The sequence below is a fragment of the Pogoniulus pusillus genome, chromosome 31 (assembly GCF_015220805.1).
Source record: "Pogoniulus pusillus isolate bPogPus1 chromosome 31, bPogPus1.pri, whole genome shotgun sequence".
Lineage (NCBI taxonomy): Eukaryota > Metazoa > Chordata > Aves > Piciformes > Lybiidae > Pogoniulus > Pogoniulus pusillus.
Window position 1 is genome coordinate 340,530 of NC_087294.1, and position 20,502 is coordinate 361,031.

General features: G+C 43.6%; 1 protein-coding gene and 1 long non-coding RNA gene across 5 annotated transcripts in view; one reads left to right on the forward strand and one right to left on the reverse strand.

Annotated features, from left to right (window-relative positions):
• Positions 1–10,879: 10,879 nt before the first annotated feature.
• Positions 10,880–19,459, reverse strand: LOC135189258 (uncharacterized). Of its 3 annotated transcripts, none has more exons than XR_010307997.1 (3): positions 19,379–19,459; positions 18,877–19,124; positions 10,880–11,343 (listed from the first exon to the last, which is right to left on the reverse strand). It is a non-coding gene; the product is annotated as an uncharacterized LOC135189258 (long non-coding RNA). The 3 variants fall into 3 exon arrangements; XR_010307996.1 differs by having other exon boundaries at positions 19,357–19,420; XR_010307995.1 differs by lacking the exon at positions 19,379–19,459 and adding an exon at positions 19,220–19,284.
• Positions 19,460–19,486: 27 nt separating this feature from the next.
• PLEKHG1 (pleckstrin homology and RhoGEF domain containing G1) overlaps positions 19,487–20,502 on the forward strand; it is a 149,734-nt gene continuing 148,718 nt past the window's right edge. The window contains exon 1 of one of the 2 annotated variants that reach the window (XM_064169385.1): positions 19,487–19,693. In XM_064169385.1, coding sequence (XP_064025455.1) covers positions 19,576–19,693 — 118 coding nt within the window. In that variant the 5' untranslated portion in view covers positions 19,487–19,575. The remainder of the gene's footprint in view (positions 19,694–20,502) is intronic. The other variant, XM_064169387.1, reaches the window with a different exon arrangement.

Genomic DNA, 20,502 nt, shown 5'->3' on the forward strand with positions numbered 1-20,502 from the left:
CAGTTGCTCCTTATCCACACACTGTGCATACTATAATTTTCCATTCCTCTGGGATATATTTTTCATATGGGTTACACATATTTCATACATTTAAATGTGTTGGAGGCTCTCATTCTGGTAAATTTGTGTGGTCTGCAAGCCACAAACACAAGCAGGAGTGGAAAAAGCTTCAGTAGAATACAGTCTGCTTTAACAGTAAATACAGGAGTCAGTAAGCATCTAAGTAAAGCACCTAAGTTGAGAATAACTACTCTGTGTGTTATGTAGACAGTTAATTAATTGTATTCTAGAGCACCCTTACTCTTTTGAAACACAAATAATTTCTGCAGTTTTAACTCAGCAGCAAGCAACTTTTGTCCACTCAGTCCCATGTAAACCTGTAACAAGACCTAAACAAGCAAAATGTCAAACCTCACAGGTCTTTCTAGTTTTTGACATTTTTAAGAATCACTGAGTGCCAGGGGTTGGAAGGGACCTTGAAAGATCATTGAGTCCAACCCCACCTGTTACAGCAGGATCACGTAGAGTAGGTCACACAGGAACATTGTGCTGGTTTGAGGCTAATTGGAATACTTTACTGAAACTAAAAAACATTAGTAACCTATCTCACTCATTCTGCTGAGAAATGCAACTAGTCAAAATATAGGTAAGAAACTCACTCCTCATACACTTCTCAGTTCTCAGTTCTGCTCCTTCTCTCTGGTGGTCTGTGTGTGGTTGCATCTGCCTTAACTCTAATCTGACCTAACCCTTTATTTCCCCTAACCTTCTTGTCATCTTTTTTTATGTGTCACCTCAGATCTCTCCAGATATATCATGTGGGATATATGGGGATTGATCTGGTTATTTCTGAAGGGAGGGAAAGAGGGGGGAGGAGGTTTGGGTCAGGAGCCTCCTGGCAGTCTGATTGTTTTGGGAGGAATTTTGTGCTTCTGTATTACTTTTAACTTGTGTATAACTGTAAATATTTGTGTATAATGTGTATATATATGCTTGTAAATTGTGCTAAGCTGTAAATGTAGCTTCATTCCTTAACTTCCATCTGGCTGGGTCTAGCCTGGGTGATTTTGTTGTGTGTGGGGATGGGTAACTCCCAAACCATCATAAACACATCCATGTGGATTTCGAATGTCTCCAGAGAAAGAGACTCTGCAACCTCTCTGGGCAGCTTGTTCCAGTGTTCTGTCACCCTCACTGTGAAAAAGTTTTTTCTTATGTTCACGTAGAACCTTCTATACACTCTGCTTGCACCCATTCCCCCTTGTCCTCTCACTGGACATGATTAAGAGGAGCCTGGCTCCATCCTCCTGACGCTTGCCCTTCACATATTTATAAACATCAACGAGGTCATGTCTCAGTGTGCTCTTCTCCAAGCTAAAGAGTCCCATCTCCCTTAGCCTTTCCTGATAAAGGAGATTTTCTACTCCCGTAATCACTTACAGGATAACACTATTGTTGGAATTAAAATGGTCACTGAAGCAAATATTTTTCTTAGTGTTTATTTTTATCACACTCAAGTGGTTGTTTCTGCAGCCTTGATGGATTTGACTTACGACTCTAACAGTTACAGACACTACAATACAAGCAGGTGAAGCTCTTACCAGGTTCAAGGTTGTGATAGTTTGAAGCAGGCTAGAATGTTTTGGTAAGAAAAACTAGACCATAGGCTATGAAAGGAAAACATTGGTGATGTCTCCTTCCCTCAGAGTCTTGCTGAAGAAGAATGTAAACATTAGATAACACTTTCACCATTTTCTCTTCACTTTCGGGCTGGGCTCTGACTGAGCTGCATCTCCCTAACCTCACTGCCACTCACCTTTGCTTCTTAACCTCTTGGCTGAACCTCTATTCTTCCTGAGGACTGGGGTAAGGTTGAGAGGGGCAGGGCGAAGGTGCAGGGGTGGTTGAGAGCCCCTCCTGGGGACTCAGGCTTCTGGGAGGGGAGTTGTGTTTCTGTATTACCTTTACCTTGTATATTTCTGTCTATAACTGTATGTACTGTAACCATCTGCTTGTATATTGTGCTAGCTGTAAATAAATAGCTTCATTTATATTCCCAGAGCCGTCTGAGTCTAGTTTGGGTACCTTCTAAAGTGTGAGGGGGCAGGGTACATCCAAACCACCACAATGGTGCAGGAAAAAAAGAGAGAGATCTAGCAGACAATGAGCCAGGCAAAGCTCAAGAGACCTAGCTTTGAATTCTGGTATTGCTACTGAGCTGTAGCACACGCATGGTCCTCTTTTACTTCTCCTGATTTTATTTGGTTTGCTCAGCTGTAAAGTGTTTGTGACAGTTTGGGTGTTCCCTGCCCCCCCCCCCCCCCCCCCCCCCCCCCCCCGCCCCACTTTAGAAATCACCCAGACTAGACTCAGCCAGCTCTGGGAATATGAATGAAGCTTATATTTACAGCTGGCACAATGTACAAGCAGATATTTACAGTACATACAGTTATGGACAGAAATAGACAAAGTAAAAGTAATACAGAAACACAACTCCCCTTCCCGAGTCCCCAGGAGGGGCTCTAAACCACCCCTGCAGCTTCCCCCTGCCCCTCTCAACCTTACCCCAGTCCCAAGGAAGAAATTGAGGTTTGGCCAAGAGGTTAAGAAGCAAAGTGGGGTTAGTCCAAATGAAGGGTGGTGTTAGGGAGATGCAGCTCAGCCAGCAGCCCAATCAAGAGTGAGAGCAAATGTCGAGAGTGCTATCTAATGTTTTCATTCCTTGTTCTCATACTCCTTAGCAAGACTGTGAGGGCAGTAGACACCACCATTGTTTCCTTTCACAGCCTGTAATCCAGTTCTTCTCACCAAAACATTCTACCCTTCTTCAAACTAGCACAGTATTCCAGAGAATAATTTTTGAAAGGTACCTGCAGTCTAGCACCAAGCAGTTCTCCTCTCTTGGATGTCTGCTAGCCAGAGTCCCTACTGCAAAACAAATAACACAGAGATTTCCCCATGCTGAGCTGTCAGTAATCATTCTGCACTTTGAAAACTGCTTATGGCTCTCTATGGTGGATAGAGCTGAGCTTAGGCAGCAGGGACCAGATCTGTTTGAATTCAGTTCATCACTAAAGCTTTTTACTGACATGTATAAGAGAAAAGGTAAGAAATGTTAAGTTCTCCCAAGTAATTTGTGGTTGTCAGCCATTCCAGAAAGATAAGTAAAGAGAGAGTCAAGTCTGATGTCCATTCTCCAGGAGAGGTATGTATATGATTATCTGCCTTCTAAAACACATGTAATTTCTTTCATAAAGTTCATGCCTTACAGCATCAAGATCACCAGTGCTGGTGGTTATTTCTGGGGTTAAAACACATAGCTAGAAGTTAAGAGACAGATGCTCAAATTCTAGCCTGGCTATTCCAAACACATTAGACTATGAAACTTAAATGTCAGTTTTTCTGACATTATATCTTTTGTATGGGTGGTGAAAGCTGAACAACAGTGAAGAGCCAGATCATTGTGTCACATAGTGAACTATGCTATGCAGGGAGGGTTGAAGTCAGACAATGGAATAGTAAACACGTTCAAATCCGATTTATGTTACAGTGTCCACCAGTGGGACTGCAACTATGGTATGGCATCACAAATTGCAAATCCTTTTATGGTTTAAGGGAGATGCATTCTAAAGAATAGTACAATAATTTAACTTATTTCATTGCATCAGTCGAGACACCAAAGTGAATGTTCAGATCAGGCATACTTTTGTATATTCACAGTGTATTATAGGATAGTGCTAAAAAGTATTTTGGCTTATTACATTCATATTAGAGTAACCATCATCATTGTTCATTCATATATTCAAATGTAGTTGTACATGTCTGCTAATATATTTGATAGTCATGTAAATAGAACAGTTGCATATAAAGTGGAGGTAAAAGGTTTAGTTGCAGCAGTCACAGCTGCTGCAGCTGTCTGCATTAACTGGGATAATGTACTTGAATGCATCTGCTTTTACTTTTTTAGTGGGTTGCATCTTCCCATGTTCATTTGGTGGTGGGTACAGGCTGAAAAGTTTGCACTGTCTGTGGGGATCCTGTTTGCTTTCATCTGTAATTAAAAGACTGACGTACCACAACCTACATCCTGAGAAGAGCTGTCTTCTGTTGGTGCAGCAGACCCCAGGAAGATGTAGAGTTCGTGAATGTCAGGTGGAAGAAAGGTAGGAAGGGTTATTAGCTGGAACATAGAAGGTTCCACCTCAACATGAGGAGAAACATCTTTACTGTGAGAGTGGCAGAGCACTGAAACAGGCTGCCCAGAGAGGCTGTAAAGTCTCCTTCTCTGAACACTTTCAAAATCCACCTCAGTGTGTTCCTGTGTGGCCTGCCTTAGGTCATCCTGATCTGTCAGGAGAGTTAGACTAGATGATCTCTAGAGGTCCCTTCCAACCCCTAATATTCTATGATTCCGTGTTTCTAACTTGGTATTGTTTAAAATTTTGGACATACTGTACCATCGATTGATGGACTGGTCAGCCCCAAATATTTCCTGGATGTCTACATTAGCATTTTCAGTTGTGCTAACTAGAACCAGCAATCAATTAACCAGAATTACAGTGCGACCAAAACTGTAGGCTAAACAAAGCCATCGTGAAGAAACTGGCTTTCAGCCCAGAATCTGCTGCTAAAGGGATATGAAACACTCCATTGATTCTGCATCTCTTGACTTCTTCTACAAAAGTAGAGACAATGCTATTTGTTTTTTCAATAGGAAAACAAACAACCAAACAACCAAACCCAACATTTTATTCACCATTGCCATTCAGAAAAGGCAACTGAGCCAATTTTTAGGAAGCTGAACAGAAATATGAACTTTCAGCACACCAAGAGAAGCTCAGAGTTATGCAAACTTCGAGCAATCATAGTAAAAAGATAATAAAACTATATTTTAAACTATATTTGTATGTCTACCTGTCAAAAATACTGCACAAACATTTTGGGTTTTTTCAGCTTTCTAACCTTCCAGTACCTTATGTAGAAAGCCATTTAAGAAGACAAAACAGCTCTGTTAAGTTTCTATGCTGTCAACATAGAAAGTCCATTGCTAGTACGGTGATATGTTGCGGTTCTCATCTAGTCTAGATAATAAAACCCTAAAATGTATTAAGATCTTGGCTTTGACTTAAAATTTTCTAGTATTCCTAGTTTGGGGGGAAACTGGGGAGACTTGGAACAAATGCAGATAAATGGCTTAAAGAAGACAAGAAGCAGCATTTGAAAACACAGTTTTCAAAGAGCTCTTTATTTTAATTAATCCTCTACTCTGGAGGAGCAGATTAATGTTTTTTCAATTCATGAGGGTTGCTAATACAAAAAGTGTGCAGTAATTGTAAAAGCAACAACCAGTCCAGCTGCATTCCCAGTGCAGAAACTGAGAGGGAAAACAAGCCATAAATAGTGGTGTCACCGCCCCTCTTTCCTTCAGTTAAAGAGTGCTATTATTCTAAATACAAAACAAACTATTGCTTAGGCTCCAACTGAAAGTCTCAAAGCCTCATTAATCTGCCAGGTCAAAGCCAATTTTCAATGGAATTTTGGAAGGAACTTCTTTTCTTGAGAGAAATCTCCAGGGAAAATTTTAATTTCCTCTTACTACTTGCTTTAGCAACACTGTCAAAAAACAGTGTTCTTCAAATGGAAGAATCATAATTTTCCTCTGATTAACCTCCTTCTATACATGCCTAAAGTTCAACACCCTCCTACTATAGGAAACAAAAGCAGCACATCTACTGTGAGTATATATCCCCTTTTCATTCTGGAGTTGCTAAGAATAGTCTTTAGACAGAGACTGACTTGACAAGTGACTGCACATTAACTACTGGTAGTAGTAGTTGAAGTGCAAGGTCCCACGGAGTCATGTTGGGTGGCAAACAGCCAGGATGAAGAGCATGAGCATCTCCTGTGCTGCGTAACGTCCTGTGTCCCAGATGATTCAGTGTCATGAAGCAAAAGCAGAGCTCAATGCAAAGTCTATGTGAAGCAGGGAGGAGATCATGCAATAAAAGTTTTGGAAACTGCCGACACTGAAGAGAGTTACTGGTTCCAAACTGTGAAAAGGAAGGGGGTTTATTACTTGTTTTAATAGAAGGAAAGTCACTGTATGAGGGCCTAGCAGAGAGCTGAGGCAATACTCAGGAAATTCTACTGAAAAGGAAGGATGTGTGTACACACTCTACCTCTAATCACCCATTTGATACACAATATTTTTGTGTGATACTTTTTCTTCCTTGGAATATCTTCCTTAGTGAAAAGGCTCGCCTGCCAGAAAGGGATATGGGGCAGATCAGAAATGATGCTTTCTTCTGCCATTTTCTTAGCTTATTTCTCTTCCATCAGTTCCTTCTGGCTCTAATACTTAAATGTCTTCCTTCATGCAGGAAGTATTTTCTACATGGAAATCCTGTTTACCACACAGTTTTTTCTAGACTCAACATTTTATCTCTGTGTTGTGGTATGTGGAGTTGTGCATTTCCTAATATGAAAAGGAAAGATGGTTTGTAATGTATGATATGAGATCTCTTTCTTTTGGGGGATATATATTTTGTTTTCATGGTTACTTCTGAAATTCTGTTCTTCTTTCTGAACAACTTTCACCTGGACCATCAATGAATGCAGTAATAGAACCATTATGATCAGTCCAAGATCCCCACAAACAACTTAAAAAGTGAGAAAGGTGGCAAAAGTGTAGGTTGTTGAGTGAGAAAGATGGATCAAGATAGTTGATGTTGTGGGACAATCCTCTTTGGTTTGGTTTTTTTTTTTCTGGTTGTTAAGTCTTTTTTCCCAGGCAGGAATGGCTGACCTCAGCAAGCATTTGGTTTAATTTGCTCTGCAGAAGCATGTAAAACACCCATAGGCTCAGTTTGTTGAAACACATGGTCCTGGGCCTAAAGAAAGGCAGCATGAAAGTGAGGGTTTTAAACAAAAATATTTAAAAGCAAAGAAAAAAAGCCCACATAGGTCATGCCACTAAGGTAGAAAAGGCAAATGTCCTGCTTCTAATGTGGATTTGAATAAAGGCTTTCCTTTGCCTGCTAGCTCCTTTCAAAAGGGACTTCATTCTGAGAAGCATGGTGAAAAGGTGTTTGTCTGCCGTGCACATTAGCTGTGTGGTAGACAGAGAAAGATCTCTGTGACTCACTTGTTTTTATACAAGGGTACAAATAACACTGTCTGCATCTATAGCTTTTACTTCATGTAAATCAGTTCTATTCACACCAGTCCATAAAATTCAGAAAACTAACTGAAGTATCTGCTGGTCATAACAACGTGTTGTAGTTTTAGCAGACTTTCACTCCATTGGTAAAAAAATCAAATCTACAAGTTTGCCAGCTTCATTTAGCTTTTTCTCTTTATTGTATCAGCCCTGGGACTCGGTTTTGCCACTGCTTGTCCCTGCACTTTTGGCCTTGTTCCTTTACCAGGATGTGTCCTAACTTTGCTGACAAGTACTCCAATTAAGTAGAGCTCTTGAGGTAGAATGCAACACTGACGTGGCTGTCTTTTGGAAAGCACAGGTGTAAGCACCTTCCTCCAGGAACAACAAACCAGATGGTTGTGCTAGGTATCAAAGCAAATTTGGCTTCCAGGCAAAAACATTATTTCTCTTTTTTTTTTTTCCTAGATAAAATAAGTCATTTTGTGCAACCTATAGGAGTGTCTTGTAGGTGAAAAAAAAATGCCGCTGGACAAGTGTCAGAGATTTTTCCAGAAGTATTTGTGTCAATAAAACAGTCTGAAACTTTGTTTATAGCCTTGGCAAAGCAATCATAGGCTGAATTAGTGACAGCAGCAATGTTATCTTCTGATCAACAGACTATCTTCACATTACAAACTTTTCCTATAAACCTCATGGGGTTTTACAAGAATTATTTTACTAGTAAAATCCATGCATCTTTATAGACCCTAGAGCATGGGCTTACTTTTTCCAACACTTGCAGAACCCAGGTGAGATCTTCTGTCCTATAGGCTTTTTCCTTAGTGGTTTTCTTCTTGTTGTTACTAATTCTTAAGTCTGCATGGATGAGTCTGTGGTACTTTGCTAGAAGACAGCAAGTCAGTGGGGGTCAGGAATACTGTGGCCTTTCAGCACACTTCCCAGGATGACTGCTTTTGATGTTTAGCCAGTTATGTGGTTATGGTCCCATTAAATGACTGAACAAGAATGCAACCAGATGACGTAGTTTAGAAGTTTGTCTAGACCAGTATTTTCAACCCATTTCAAATCTGTGCCACCCTGTAAAGTGAACCTAAGCCTACCAAAGTAAACTTTTTCTTAGGTATTTGTCCAAGTCTCCTAAAAGTTGAGCACACATTGACACCACTCATCTAAGGAAAAAAACAACAACAACAATAACAAACAAACAAAAAAATCCTTTCCAGTTGAAATTTACACTACATTTTACTCAAAGGTTCAGAACACACTCAATGCTACTTAGATTGTAAATTCTTTGGTGTAAGGATCAACTTTTTCATTTTCAAGTGCTTCATTCAGTGCATTGGTCGTTGTATCTTGTATTACTGTAGTGTAAGTAATAAATGGCATTGTTACCTGAATGCCTTCAAAAGTATCCCTCAGTAAGTAAGTTTGTGAAATTATTACTGTTAGTTGCCCAGAACCAGGATGATGGTTGGCAACCTAGAGGTATTAAGTAAACATTGTCACAGCTGGCTTTGTGTGGTTGCACCCTAACCTGTACAGCTTTCAAGAGAGGAGATACCAGGACTGAAAGAAAACACAGGAGTTTCATGGAACACAATTGCAATTGTTTTTATCATTTATTAGCCAGTCCTGAAATTACTCACACCATAGCTGCTTAGATTTGTAGGCAGCTAACAGCTGTGTTTGTTGGCTTTTTTCATTCAAAGTAGCGTAGTGGGACACTGTCCTGGGCCAGATGTATCATAAAGTTGAAGGCTTGAAGAAACAAAGCAGACTTCTGTCTTTTTCTTGCATCAATTGCTTTGTGTGTGACTAGAGAATAGATACTCTGAAGATAATTTCATCTGCCCTGTATTGAGAAAGCACAGTAATTTAGTAACAGTATTCAGTGAAAGCTGGGCACTGCTGTTTCTGGGACACTCTGGGAGCCTCTGATCTGCTAGTTCCAAAGATTCATACTTTTGATATAATTTTATTTGTTAAATATTGCATCTGCAATAATAATACAGTGCTGCTTTCACAGAATCACAGAATGTCAGGGGCTGGAAGTAACCTCAAAAGATCATCCAGTTCAACCACCCTGCCAGAGCAGGATCATCTATACCAGATCACATAGAAATGTATCCAGGTTAGTTTTGAGTATCTCCAGAGAGGGAGAATCCACAACCTCCCTGGGCAGCCTGTTCCAGTGTTCTGTCACCCTCACTGTGAAAAAAATCCTCCTTGCGATTACGTGAAACTTCCTATGCCTCAACTTCCACTCATTGCCTCTTCTCCTGTCATTGGGCATCACCAAGAAGAGCCTGGCTCCATTCTCCTGGCACTCACCCATTGATGAGGTCACCTCTCAGTCTCCTCTTCTTCAAGCTAAAGAGCCTCAGCTCCCTCACTCTCTCCTAATAAGAGAGATGTTCCATTCCCTTAATCATCTTCAAGGCTTTACACTGGACTCTCTCAAACAGTTCTATGTCCTCCTTGAACTAGGGGGCCCAGAACTGGACACTACTCCAGATGCAGCCTCACCAGGGCAGCGTAGAGGGGCAGGAGAACCTCTTTCAATGTGCGAGCCATGCCCCTTATAATACACTGGAAACTGAGACTCATTTGTGCCTCAGAATTATGCAGAACTTCTCTTACATTAACATTCAAATTCTGTACTTTCAAAAGTAGATTATTACTTTTTGATGGGAGATAGAACAACCAATAGAGGACATGTCATATAAACAAGTATTTACAACATGCTGCTCTACATTGCCTTTTCTAAATTATGTTGTTTCTGGTTTGAATTTGGGGGCCTCCTGCACCAGCATTCTGTGCTAGCTATAGCACTTTAAGGAGTGGTGTTGGTTGTTCTGGGGTTTGTTTGTTAGCTGGTTGGTTTTGGGGGTCTTTCAGTCCCCACTTTATTTTCTGACTTGCCTTCTTTATTTCAGCATTTCACAAAGGTCTCTCTTCTGCACTCAATCCACTTTGTCTGAGCTTGAGGTTCTGCCTTTTTTCTCCCTTCTCTTTGAAGCAGTTTGCATTTTTACTTTTCTATATGTAAATGCTAAGGAAGCAAAAGCATTTACCATACTGTAGGTAGCAGTATCTGTAAACCTAATAAATTCTCTGTCTCTGCCAATGACAGATCTTCATTTTAAGTCTGACATCCATCTCTTGAACAGGTACTGCCTGAGGTCAATGCAAATTTCCATTTGGACTCTAACAGCCCCTGATAAAGCTTTGGGACTTCCTTTTCCACTGCCTTGTCTGCGCTCACATAGATAAGCACAGAATGAAACCAGAGAACGTTTGTTAAATCTTTGTTCTGACTTGATAGCACCCTGATCTATTGCCTCTCCCTGACCAGTTTGCAGTGGCTCAGCGTGAGTTATTCAGTGTAACTTAAACTTGCCTGAGGGCTGCAATGAATTGTACCTGTTGCCTGTGACCTGGTTGACTTTTGCCACTCCTAGAATTTATTAAGAGACAGGAAAACCTTTCCTCTACAAACTTTTTGCTGTGCTGGGAGCTTGTGATGTCACAGCATGCAGCTTTGATGAGGATTGGGATGGCTGAATCATGGCACAGCAGTTATTTGATAGGTGATTGGGAATGCCTGCTGCATTAGACAGCGATACAGCAAAGGAGATTACAGTGCTCTTAGCTCCCTCTTGCAAATCTGCCCCTCATGATCCTCTCCAATCCATGCCCAGAGAACACCCCTTGCAAATCAACTCTCTGGGGTTGCTGCTCTCTAATGGGAGAATAGTGAGCCACTTGAGCTTGTGAGAAATAATCCAGGGTTGATGATCTCAGAGCAGTTAGCCGTGGGCCGAATTTAGTTTATTGCCTGAAAAAACCCTATGGTTATTGCTCATTACTTGAATGGTAATTTAAAACAATTAGTGTCATTATTGTGGAGCATTGTGATTAAAAAGGCACAGCTGAAAGTAGAGAACTGCAATATTTTTCACTTAGGTAGTAAAAAAAATCTTTTAATAATGTAAAAGAGCCAGAAGAAAACAGAGATTGTATTTGGTTATATTGAAGGAGTTTGCTTTAGGTCGAAATGGATTCCTGTAGTCAGATGAACTCTTCTGCCATCTGAGCAGTCCTCTTGAGTAATTTAGCAACTCTTCATTGTGCTCTTAACACCCCTGATTTGATCCCGCGTTTTTGTGCATGTGAACTCACTGCAAAGCATGAAGCAAGAAAAAAATGTTTTTAAAGGGCATGATCTTGCAGCCTGTAAACTAAACCTCCTAAACACAAACCAAAGGCCTCTTGTGACATCTCTTACGAGTCTCCTGAGCAATCACTTCAAGCTAAGAAGAGGCAGATCAGCTTTGAGAAACAAGCACATGCTCCAAGCCCAGTAAGCCTGTCTGCTGTGAAAGCAAAGGAATTTATAAAATGAAGCAACCAGATTTGCTTTGAATGCTTTAGAATGTCCTTCCAGGAGAAAAGGGGTAAGCACCCTGCATTCTGGGAGGGTTGCAATGGTTCATCATTACTTGATGACTTTGATATGAGGAGTATGGAACTAGTTGTGACTTTCTTCCACAGCAGAATGATTGAAGGCTATCAAGGTTGAAATTAACTGCCTACTTTTAGCCTTATAACCAAATATACTGCAAAGAAAATTTCATTGGAAAGAAGATATAGATCTGGAAAATGGAAAGCTTTTGGTTGGTTGGTTTGGTGTTTTGGGTTTTTTGTGAGAGTGCAGGTGCTAGCATTTTCAGGAATAATCACAGCAATAAACCTTTCTGGGGGAGAATAGACAGGAAATACAAAAGACTAGAGACCACAATAGACTTATACATGTACTGGCTTGCCAGACATGTTTTTCTGCTCTCCCTCCTTCTGCTATGGAGAGAAGCAACCTGTGGCTTCACCTAATATGGTCAAGCTTGGATAACTGCCATTCTGATTGGCTAATTCTATGTCCAAAGGCCCGTTAGTCTCAGGCTCTATTGATAAAAAGAGATGAGCAGGTAACACAAAGTGTTCTGCCATTGTATTCATGCCTGCTGCTGCCTGCTGCTATTGCTCTGCTTCTGGCAGTGATTCTGCCATTGCCACCTACAGCATTATGCTCCTCTAAGCTATAAGTTATCTGTGAACTGCTTGGAAGCTGCCTGCCTTGGGTTTACCAGTAACGTGCTCTAAAAGCCTCCACGCAATAGGCTTGCATAGCCAGCGTGGTGTTGTTCTGAGACTGCACAGCACAAGACATCCTGCCTACACCTGAAACTCTCCTGCCAAGATGGAAAGTCCTGGAGGTACACAGATTGTTCAGAGAAATCAGGACCAGGCCACAGATCATCTACCTCTTTTCCCCAGCACCCTGTGAATCCTGGAAAGAATCAGAGGCTTCTGTGGCTAAGGAGACACTAACACAACCCTCTGCAAGTGTTTGGATACCATCTTGCAATCAATTAATTACCCCTCCATTACACTGTTATCAACCACAGTGCTTTAGAAAGCAAAATGAAGTGGAGGTTGTGCTTGATGACCAAGGCTTGTAAGGAATTTAGGCCCTGAGCTGTCAGTATAGTTGTACTAGGTTTTATAAAGTCTATTTTGTGCAAATTGCAGCTGCTCTGTGTGCTTTTTAAATGAAATACAGTTTTGTTCGTGGAGGATCCGAGCAGTGCTACTATGTGAAAAAGTGAGCGATCCAAAGATGTTTACTTCTGCATCGAGACATTCCCAGACAAAGAAAGAATCAAACACTCTCCCTAGAAAGACCAAGTTCAGTCAATGACTTTTCTACAGTACCTCTACAGTACCTTGTTCTTATGTTGACAGTCTTTATGCTAGCAACCACTTAACTTAATCACCTTATTCCCATTCTTTACCTGAGCTCTTTGTTTCCCAAAGCAAGTAGCACGCAAAGTCCTATAGTATTGAAAGTACTTAAATTTTGTAGTAAGATTTGGAATAAGAACATTTTGAACTTAGTAGTCAGTAGTTAAAAGCTTTAGCAGCTGTTGCTGCAAAGCCTTAAACATGCTTCGCTTCCAGGTTTGGGGTTTTGGGTTTTTTTTCACATGGGTATCTCATCAAGTGGGAGGTAGTTAAATACCTGCAGGACTCAGGCACAAAGTAGGTGCCCTAGCATTTGATTTTATATTGATGATTTTAATGAAATATATAATTACTGGAATGGTTGTGTGCCCCTTGGCATTAATATATATGAAGGAATATATTCTGTTAAACAGGGGCATGGCTCTAAACCCCCCATGCTTAATAATATTGCTTTGCAAAGCAAATGAGTGTACCTGTCCCTGTCAATTAAACTGGATCGTGGGAGGAATAATTTATTTAGAGGCTAGCCAAGGAGCAAATTGCAGGGTTTTTTATTTCTCTCTTTTTTTTTTTTAACCTGGAGGTACCCAGGTTAAGCCTACCATTACACTCTTGTGTATGGCATGGATGCAGCTGTTGCTTCCACAGATACCCTCCATCACCAAACAATCAAATCTGGGATATGTCTTTCTGCCCTTTAAGTATGTGTTGAGGTGTCTTTAAAAGTAGCTCTTCTGTTAATGGCTCTTTATATAGCTGTGTGTAGCTATACAATAGCTATTCTATTTACAATGACTTCTCTCTTATTGTAAGGACAGAGGTTTTTACTTTCCCCAGATTCTAACTCAGGATGGATAAAGTTGTGCTTCCTTTCAAGGAAATGCTGAAATTCAGTAAAACTGAAGTGACTGTTTTCGGTATGTTTAAAATAATTTCTTAGAGTTTGCTGAGTCACAGCCAAACTACCAATAACACTAAAATCCAAAACCCATTAACATGATAATCAGTGCAATTAAGTCCTGGTGATGTAAAGGAATGCTGTGTTGTTTGAGATCTTATGTATGCATACAGAACTATTGATATACTAATTTACATACACAGAATTCTTAGAAGGAAGAAAAATCTTAAAGGGGAAAATAATGTTAGGTTACATGTCCCTGACTGCAATAATCAAACCACTGTCCTAATCACCGGTGTGGAAGGTACCAAATCACCAAGTGGTGCAAGTAGAGTGCTAATGAAGGCCTTCAACTTGCTGCCCCGAGGCAAGCCAGGGATGATGCCCCAGGACAATCTGAGCAAATCAAGGGGAATTGGCACAAGAGGAGGCCAGGGCCAGCCCAGCTGAAGTGCCTCCATGCAAATGCACAGAGCTTGAGCAACAAACAGGATGAATTAAGGGCCACTGTGCTGCTGGGGTGCCATAACATAGTGGCTGTTACTGAAACTTCGTGGGATGATTCCCATGACTGGAACGTAGAGATAGATGGGTACAAGCTCTTCAGCTCTCCTCTGTATCAGTGGAGCTCCACCTGGGGAAGGATGATGAGCTGGTTGAGAATGTATGGGTTAAAATTAAAGGGAAGACAGGGGAGGATGATGTTACTGTAGGGGTCTGCTACAGGCCACCTGACCATCAGAACCATCAGAACAGATGAGGCCCTTCACAGGTAAATAGAAGCAGCCTCCAGGTCACAAGCCCTGCTCCTCATGGGGGATTTCAACCACCCTGACATCTGCTGGAAGGACAGCACAGCAAGGCATCAGCAATCCAGGATGTTCCTCGATTGCATAGATGACAACTTTCTCGTCCCAATGGTAGAGGAACCATAAGAAAAGGTGCTGTGCTGGACCTTGTTCTCACAAACAGGGAAGGGCTGCTGACCGATGTGAGGCACAGGGACAGCCTTGGCTGCAGTGATCATTACACAGTTGAATTTAAGATCCTGAGGGCAACCAGGAGGACGTGTTCAAAGCTTATGACCCTAGACTTTAGGCGTGCAGACAAAGGCCTAGAGGGAAGAGGGGTCCAGGGCAGCTGGTCAGTATTCAAGCATCACCTCCTCCTGGAGCTCCTGGACACACTGTCACACAAAAAGAAATTCTACAAGGAGTGGAAGAAAGGACAGCTGGAATGGGGGGGATATAAGGAAACTGCCTGGGCAGCTAGAGGTCTGCTTAGGAAAGCCAAGGAGCAGTTTGAACTGAATCTAACCAGGAAGGTCCAAGGGAACACCAAGAATTTCTACAGGTATATTAATGGTAAAAAGAAGGCATGGGAAGATGGGCCTCCCTCAGAAAGGAAACAGATGAAATGGCCACAAGTGATATGAAAAAGGCTGAAGTTCTCAATGACTTCTTTACCTCAGTGTTCACTGCAAAGGCCTCCAGCCACACTGCTGGAGCCATGGAAGATAATGGCAGGGACTGGGAGGAAGAACTGCCCATCCTAAGTGAAGATCCTGAAAGTGTTCAAGTCCATGGGATACACCCATGGGTGCTGAGAGAACTGCAGATGAGGTTGCTAAACTCCTCTCGATTCCATTCCAAAAGTCCTGGCAGCCTGGGGCAGTCCTCACTGACTGGGAAAGGGGAAACACAACCCCCATTTTCAAACAGGGTAGGAAGGAGGAGCCAGGGAACTCCAGGCCAGTCAGTCTCACCTCTGTGCCTGGTAAGATCATGGAGCAGATCCTCCTGGAGGCACTGCTGAGACAGGAGAATAGAGAAGAGGTGATTGGGTACAATCAGCATGGCTGCACCAAGGGCAAATCCTGCCTGGCAAACCTGGTGGCCTTCTATGAACAGGACACAACATTAACAGATGAGAGGCAAGCAACTGATGTCATTTGCCTGGACCTGAGCAAAGCCTTTGGCACTGTCCCGTACCACATCCTGGTCTCCAAGCTGGTGACACAGGGGTTTGGTGGGTGCACCACAACATGGATAAAGAACTATTCTGATGGCTGCACCCAAAGAGTGGCTGTCCATGGCTCCATGTCCAAGTGGAGGCCAGTGACAAGCAGAGTCCCTCAGGGATCAGTCCTGGGACCAGTCTTGTTCAACATCTTTGTGACATGGGCAGTGGCACTGAGTGCAGCCTCAGCAAGTTTGCTGATGACACCAAGCTGTGTGGTGCTGCAGGCAGGCTGGAGGGCATCCAGAAGGACCTGGCCAGGCTGCAGAGGTGGGCACAAGCCAACCTCATGGGGTTCAGCAAAACCAAGTGCAGTGTCCTGCATCTGGGTTGGGTCAATCCCAAGCACAAATCCAGGCTGGGCAGGGAGTGGCTGGAGAGCAGCCCTGAGGAGAGGGACTTGGGAGTGCTGATGGACAAGAAGCTCAACATGAGCCAGCAGTGTGCACTTGCAACCCAGAAAGCCAACCAGATCCTGGGCTGCAGCAGAAGTGTGGCCAGCAGGGCCAGGGATGTGATTCTCTTCCTCTACTGCGCTCTGCTGAGACCCCACCTGGAGCACTGCATCCAGTTCTGGAGCCCCCATTACAAGACAGACATGGAGATGCTGGAGAGTGTCCAGAGAAGGGCCATGAGGATGCTCAGGGGGCTGCAGCAGCTCTGCTATCAGGACAGACTGAAAGAGTTGAGGCTGTGCAGTCTGGAGAAGAGGAGGCTCCAAGGTGACCTTCTTGTGGCCTTCCAGTATCTGAAGGGGGCCTACAAAAAAGCTGGGGAATAACTTTTCAGGATATCAGGGATGACAGGGAATGGAGCCAAGACGGAGATGGGTAGGTTCAGGCTGGATGCAAGGAGGGAGTTGTTGAGCATGAGAGTGGTGAGAGGCTGGAATGGGTTGCCCAGGGAGGTGATTGAGGCCCCATGGCTGGAGGTGTTTGAGGCCAGGCTGGATGAGGCTGTGTGCAGCCTGCTCTAGGGTAGGGTGTCCCTGGGCATGGCAGGGGGGTTGGAACTGGCTGCTCCTTGTGGTCCCTTCCAACTCTGACATTCTATGATTCTAAGCTGCTGACTGCAGGCGCAGTAAGGAGGACAGAAGTGAAGAGCTGACAGGTGGAGATGGATATCACCTTATGTACGAGAAGAAGGCAGAGGTCCTACTGCATGAAGAGATGCTGTGAGAGTGAGTAGAAAAAGGTGGAGGCAGGGGGAGGGGTGGCTTGTCTCTCGCCTGTGCACAGTAGTGACTGAACAAGGTGTTTGGGAACTGCCACAACAGGCAGTGCCACAGGACTTCTGATGTATAGACAATACCCAAATGGAACGTTCATCTGCCTGCAGTCTCCTTGCCACACAGGCCGTCTTAGCAGTAGTCACCTGAATTGCCTTCAGAGATAAAGGTTCCCACAGCTTGTCCACGTACCTAACTCCAAGGGAAAAAAAGGGTGGTACTTCAGATATGCTACATTACAGTGCTGTAAAGCTTGACCTTTAAACCTCCATCATTTCTGCAACAATGATTGTACTCTATTGGCCAGTTGACAAAACTGGAGATACTTGGTCAGTTCACTGGAATGCTATTTTTAGCATAAGCAAACAGAAACCAGACTGGCTCATGATCAGTCTGTTGGGGAAAGGGAGGTAGAAGGATGGAGAGATAGGAAGAGACTTCTCCTATTGAAGATTTTTCCTGTTAGTCATAGCACTGAGCACAAACAAACTCCATATGGAACAGATCATGTAGAGCCTTTAAAAGGTATTTGCAGAGACTGTTCAATTCCTTAAAAGAACTCAAAGTACTCCGTGGTTTGGGGGTTGTTATATTTTCCTTTTGGAGATGTGCATGCATTTTCATTTGTTTTAATTTGGCCCAAGTTAGATGCAGCAACTAGTACTCCATTTTATTATAATCTTTGAGAGATATATTCCCTGACTCCCACAATGGGAAAGATTTTAAGATGCTTTTCTCCCAGTAGTTTCATTGGAGAGGCTTTTGCTGCCTCTTTTTAATTGATGTGCAAATAAAGGCCAAAGTTTTGTACCCAACACAAGGCCAGTGTATAGTGTGTCAAAGGAGGAATGTGGGATGTAACGTGCTCACTTGGATATGAAATTCAGAGATGGAACAGCCATGCAGTGCAGGAGGTCTTACCAGCAAGCTGGGCTTCAAGGAGCTACTATTCACATTTGAAGTTACTTACCCTTTCCCCATTTGCCATACAAAAAATATTAACCAAGGAGTTCAGTCTTCTGTGATCCTCCTTTCTTGCCTGAGTGGACAGTGGTGTTTCCCAGAGAAGAAAGAATGGAGGAGGACTTACCCTTTGGGGATAATTATGCTCCAATTCTGAACAACTATTAAGTATAAGAAGTGCTGTCATTAAAACACTTTTTTTTTTTTTAAACTTAATACAGTTTCACTTATTAAACACTAATCTTCCATTTTAAATGTAATCTTCAATTAATTCATAAATGTATTAGTCTTTAAAAATCCATCAGGGTTCTGAAGCAGATTTAATGGACATGTTGGGAAAAAGGTTTGGGCTTCTGAATTACAGACACTTCGTCTAACAGAGCTGGTTTTGCTGGATTCTGGGGTTTTGTTGTTTGTTTGTTTGTTTGTTTGTTTTTTAAGGATTGTAGTGAGAACTGGTAAGATAAGGGCAAACACTTAAACTTTCTGCTTTTCTGAGTTACTGCTGTAATTACTTATTTTGACATCTTAAAACTGAGCTATTCTGACCTCCACAATTTCCTCATGTTCCACGTGTTGTGTATGAGCCTGAGTAAAAGGAGGAACTATTACTGGAGAACAAGAGCAACAGAGCTTTACTGCATGTGATGTACAGAACAAGGTTCTACAGGAAACCAAAGGTTTTGTTAGAGCTCAGAAAAATAACGACCTCTGATCACGTACGAATAATTCAGGGCTTAAGTGGTATCTCTCTTTGTGTCTTACAACATATTAAAATAAAATTGAAAGTAACTTTAAACTTACCTATTACAAAGAGGATAGCCAGGCAGGCTGCCAGGAGACAGGTGTAGTCTCTAAAACCTCTTAGAATTTGCCTGTGACAGACAGTACTCAGGATGGACCGGCGATTCGGACTCCTTTGCAGAAGTTCTCACCATTGAATACCAACGTTGTGGCTTAGGTCATTGAACTTCAAGCCCGTGGTGAAGGAGAGCAGTCGGTGCGGAGCTCAGCGAAGAGAGGATGGGGCTCCCAGCCGGGGAGATGGTATCCTGCGAGCAGAGGAAAGCTGCAAATTCTAGCGCTTACTTCCCTCCCTAAGTGAAAACAGTAGCCGATTGCCAGACTCCCCTCCCACCTCCCCTACCCCCGCCCCGCTTCTTCCCGGGACTGAAATCCGACTGCTCTGTTTAGCTCGGCTCTATAGACAAGTCCGAGTGGTTGTTCTCTCTCCCCCCCCCTCGCCTTTCCCAGCCGCCGGGGGAGGAGAAGGAGAAGGGGTACGGAGCCAGCTGCAGCCGCGAACCGGGCCGGGCCTCTCTGGGGAGGGGCTGAACAGCAGATCGACTGCGGGAGCTGCATGGAGGAGGGGAGTTTCAGAGTCCCCTGCCTGGACGGGAGGAGGAGAAGGAAGTTTGGAGATTAAGCCGAAGCCCGAGCGCACGGAGGCAGCAGGGGCGCGGCCACGGTCGCTGCGAAGGGGATAGCCGGCAGCGCCGCCGAATGAGTTTCGGCAGAGGGATAACCTCCCGCATTGCCCGTCCTGGTTCCCCACGCCTGTATTTCAAGTGGGAGGAGGAACTGGCGTGCGAGGGCAGAGAACGACGAGAGGCTGCGGCCGGTGAGAGCGGGGGCTTTGTTCGCACGGTGCACAGGGGCGGATGGGACGGTGGCGGCTCCTGGCTCGGCCCGGGGTAGGGGTGGGTGGTCGCTTGGTGAGGCACCTGGGGTCCTGCGACCCCACGAAACCACCGGGGTGGGGCATAGCCGCCCCAGTCTCCCGGCCCCAGGGGGTCTACTGGCGAGCGGGTGTTTTGCGGCCACGGTCTTTGTATGAACCCCGATGTCCCCTACTTCCCTCCCCTCCTCTGGCAGCCGGCGGTAGTCGGCACCGTGCACCGGACTTTCCGCGGGGCTCCGGCAGCAATCGGCTGCTGTTTGCTTTGTGTTTGGCCACTCCACCGAGGCAAAGCTACAGCCGCGGCGCGCCTGGGCTGCGCCGTGATTGAGGCATGCCGGTCTTCGCCTGCATCTGAGGAGCTCGTCGAATGTTTTTGGGGAAGGGGAAAGTATTTCGTTTCACTTATGGTAAAATCGCATAGTGTTTCAGGTTTTGTGCAGATGCCTTCTCAAACCTGTTTTGGTTTGGTTTTTTGTTTTGTGGGAAACCTTTCCAGAAAACCCCCCTCCTCTTGGTGTAATGTTAAGTTTGTTAATTGGATTGTGTTAACTGTGGCCAAAAAGAAGTTTAGAAATATGATTGATCATGTCATTAAGCAACAGGAACGTTTATTATGGGGAGGGGAGAGAGAGAGGCAGTCGGAGCAGAACAGTGTCCTGCCGTCATGTTGGACCCTGGGTGCATTTCCCCATCTCTTACCCTTGCCTTTTTCCTGATTTGCGGGTTGCTGTCCCAGTTCTTGCCCCTCA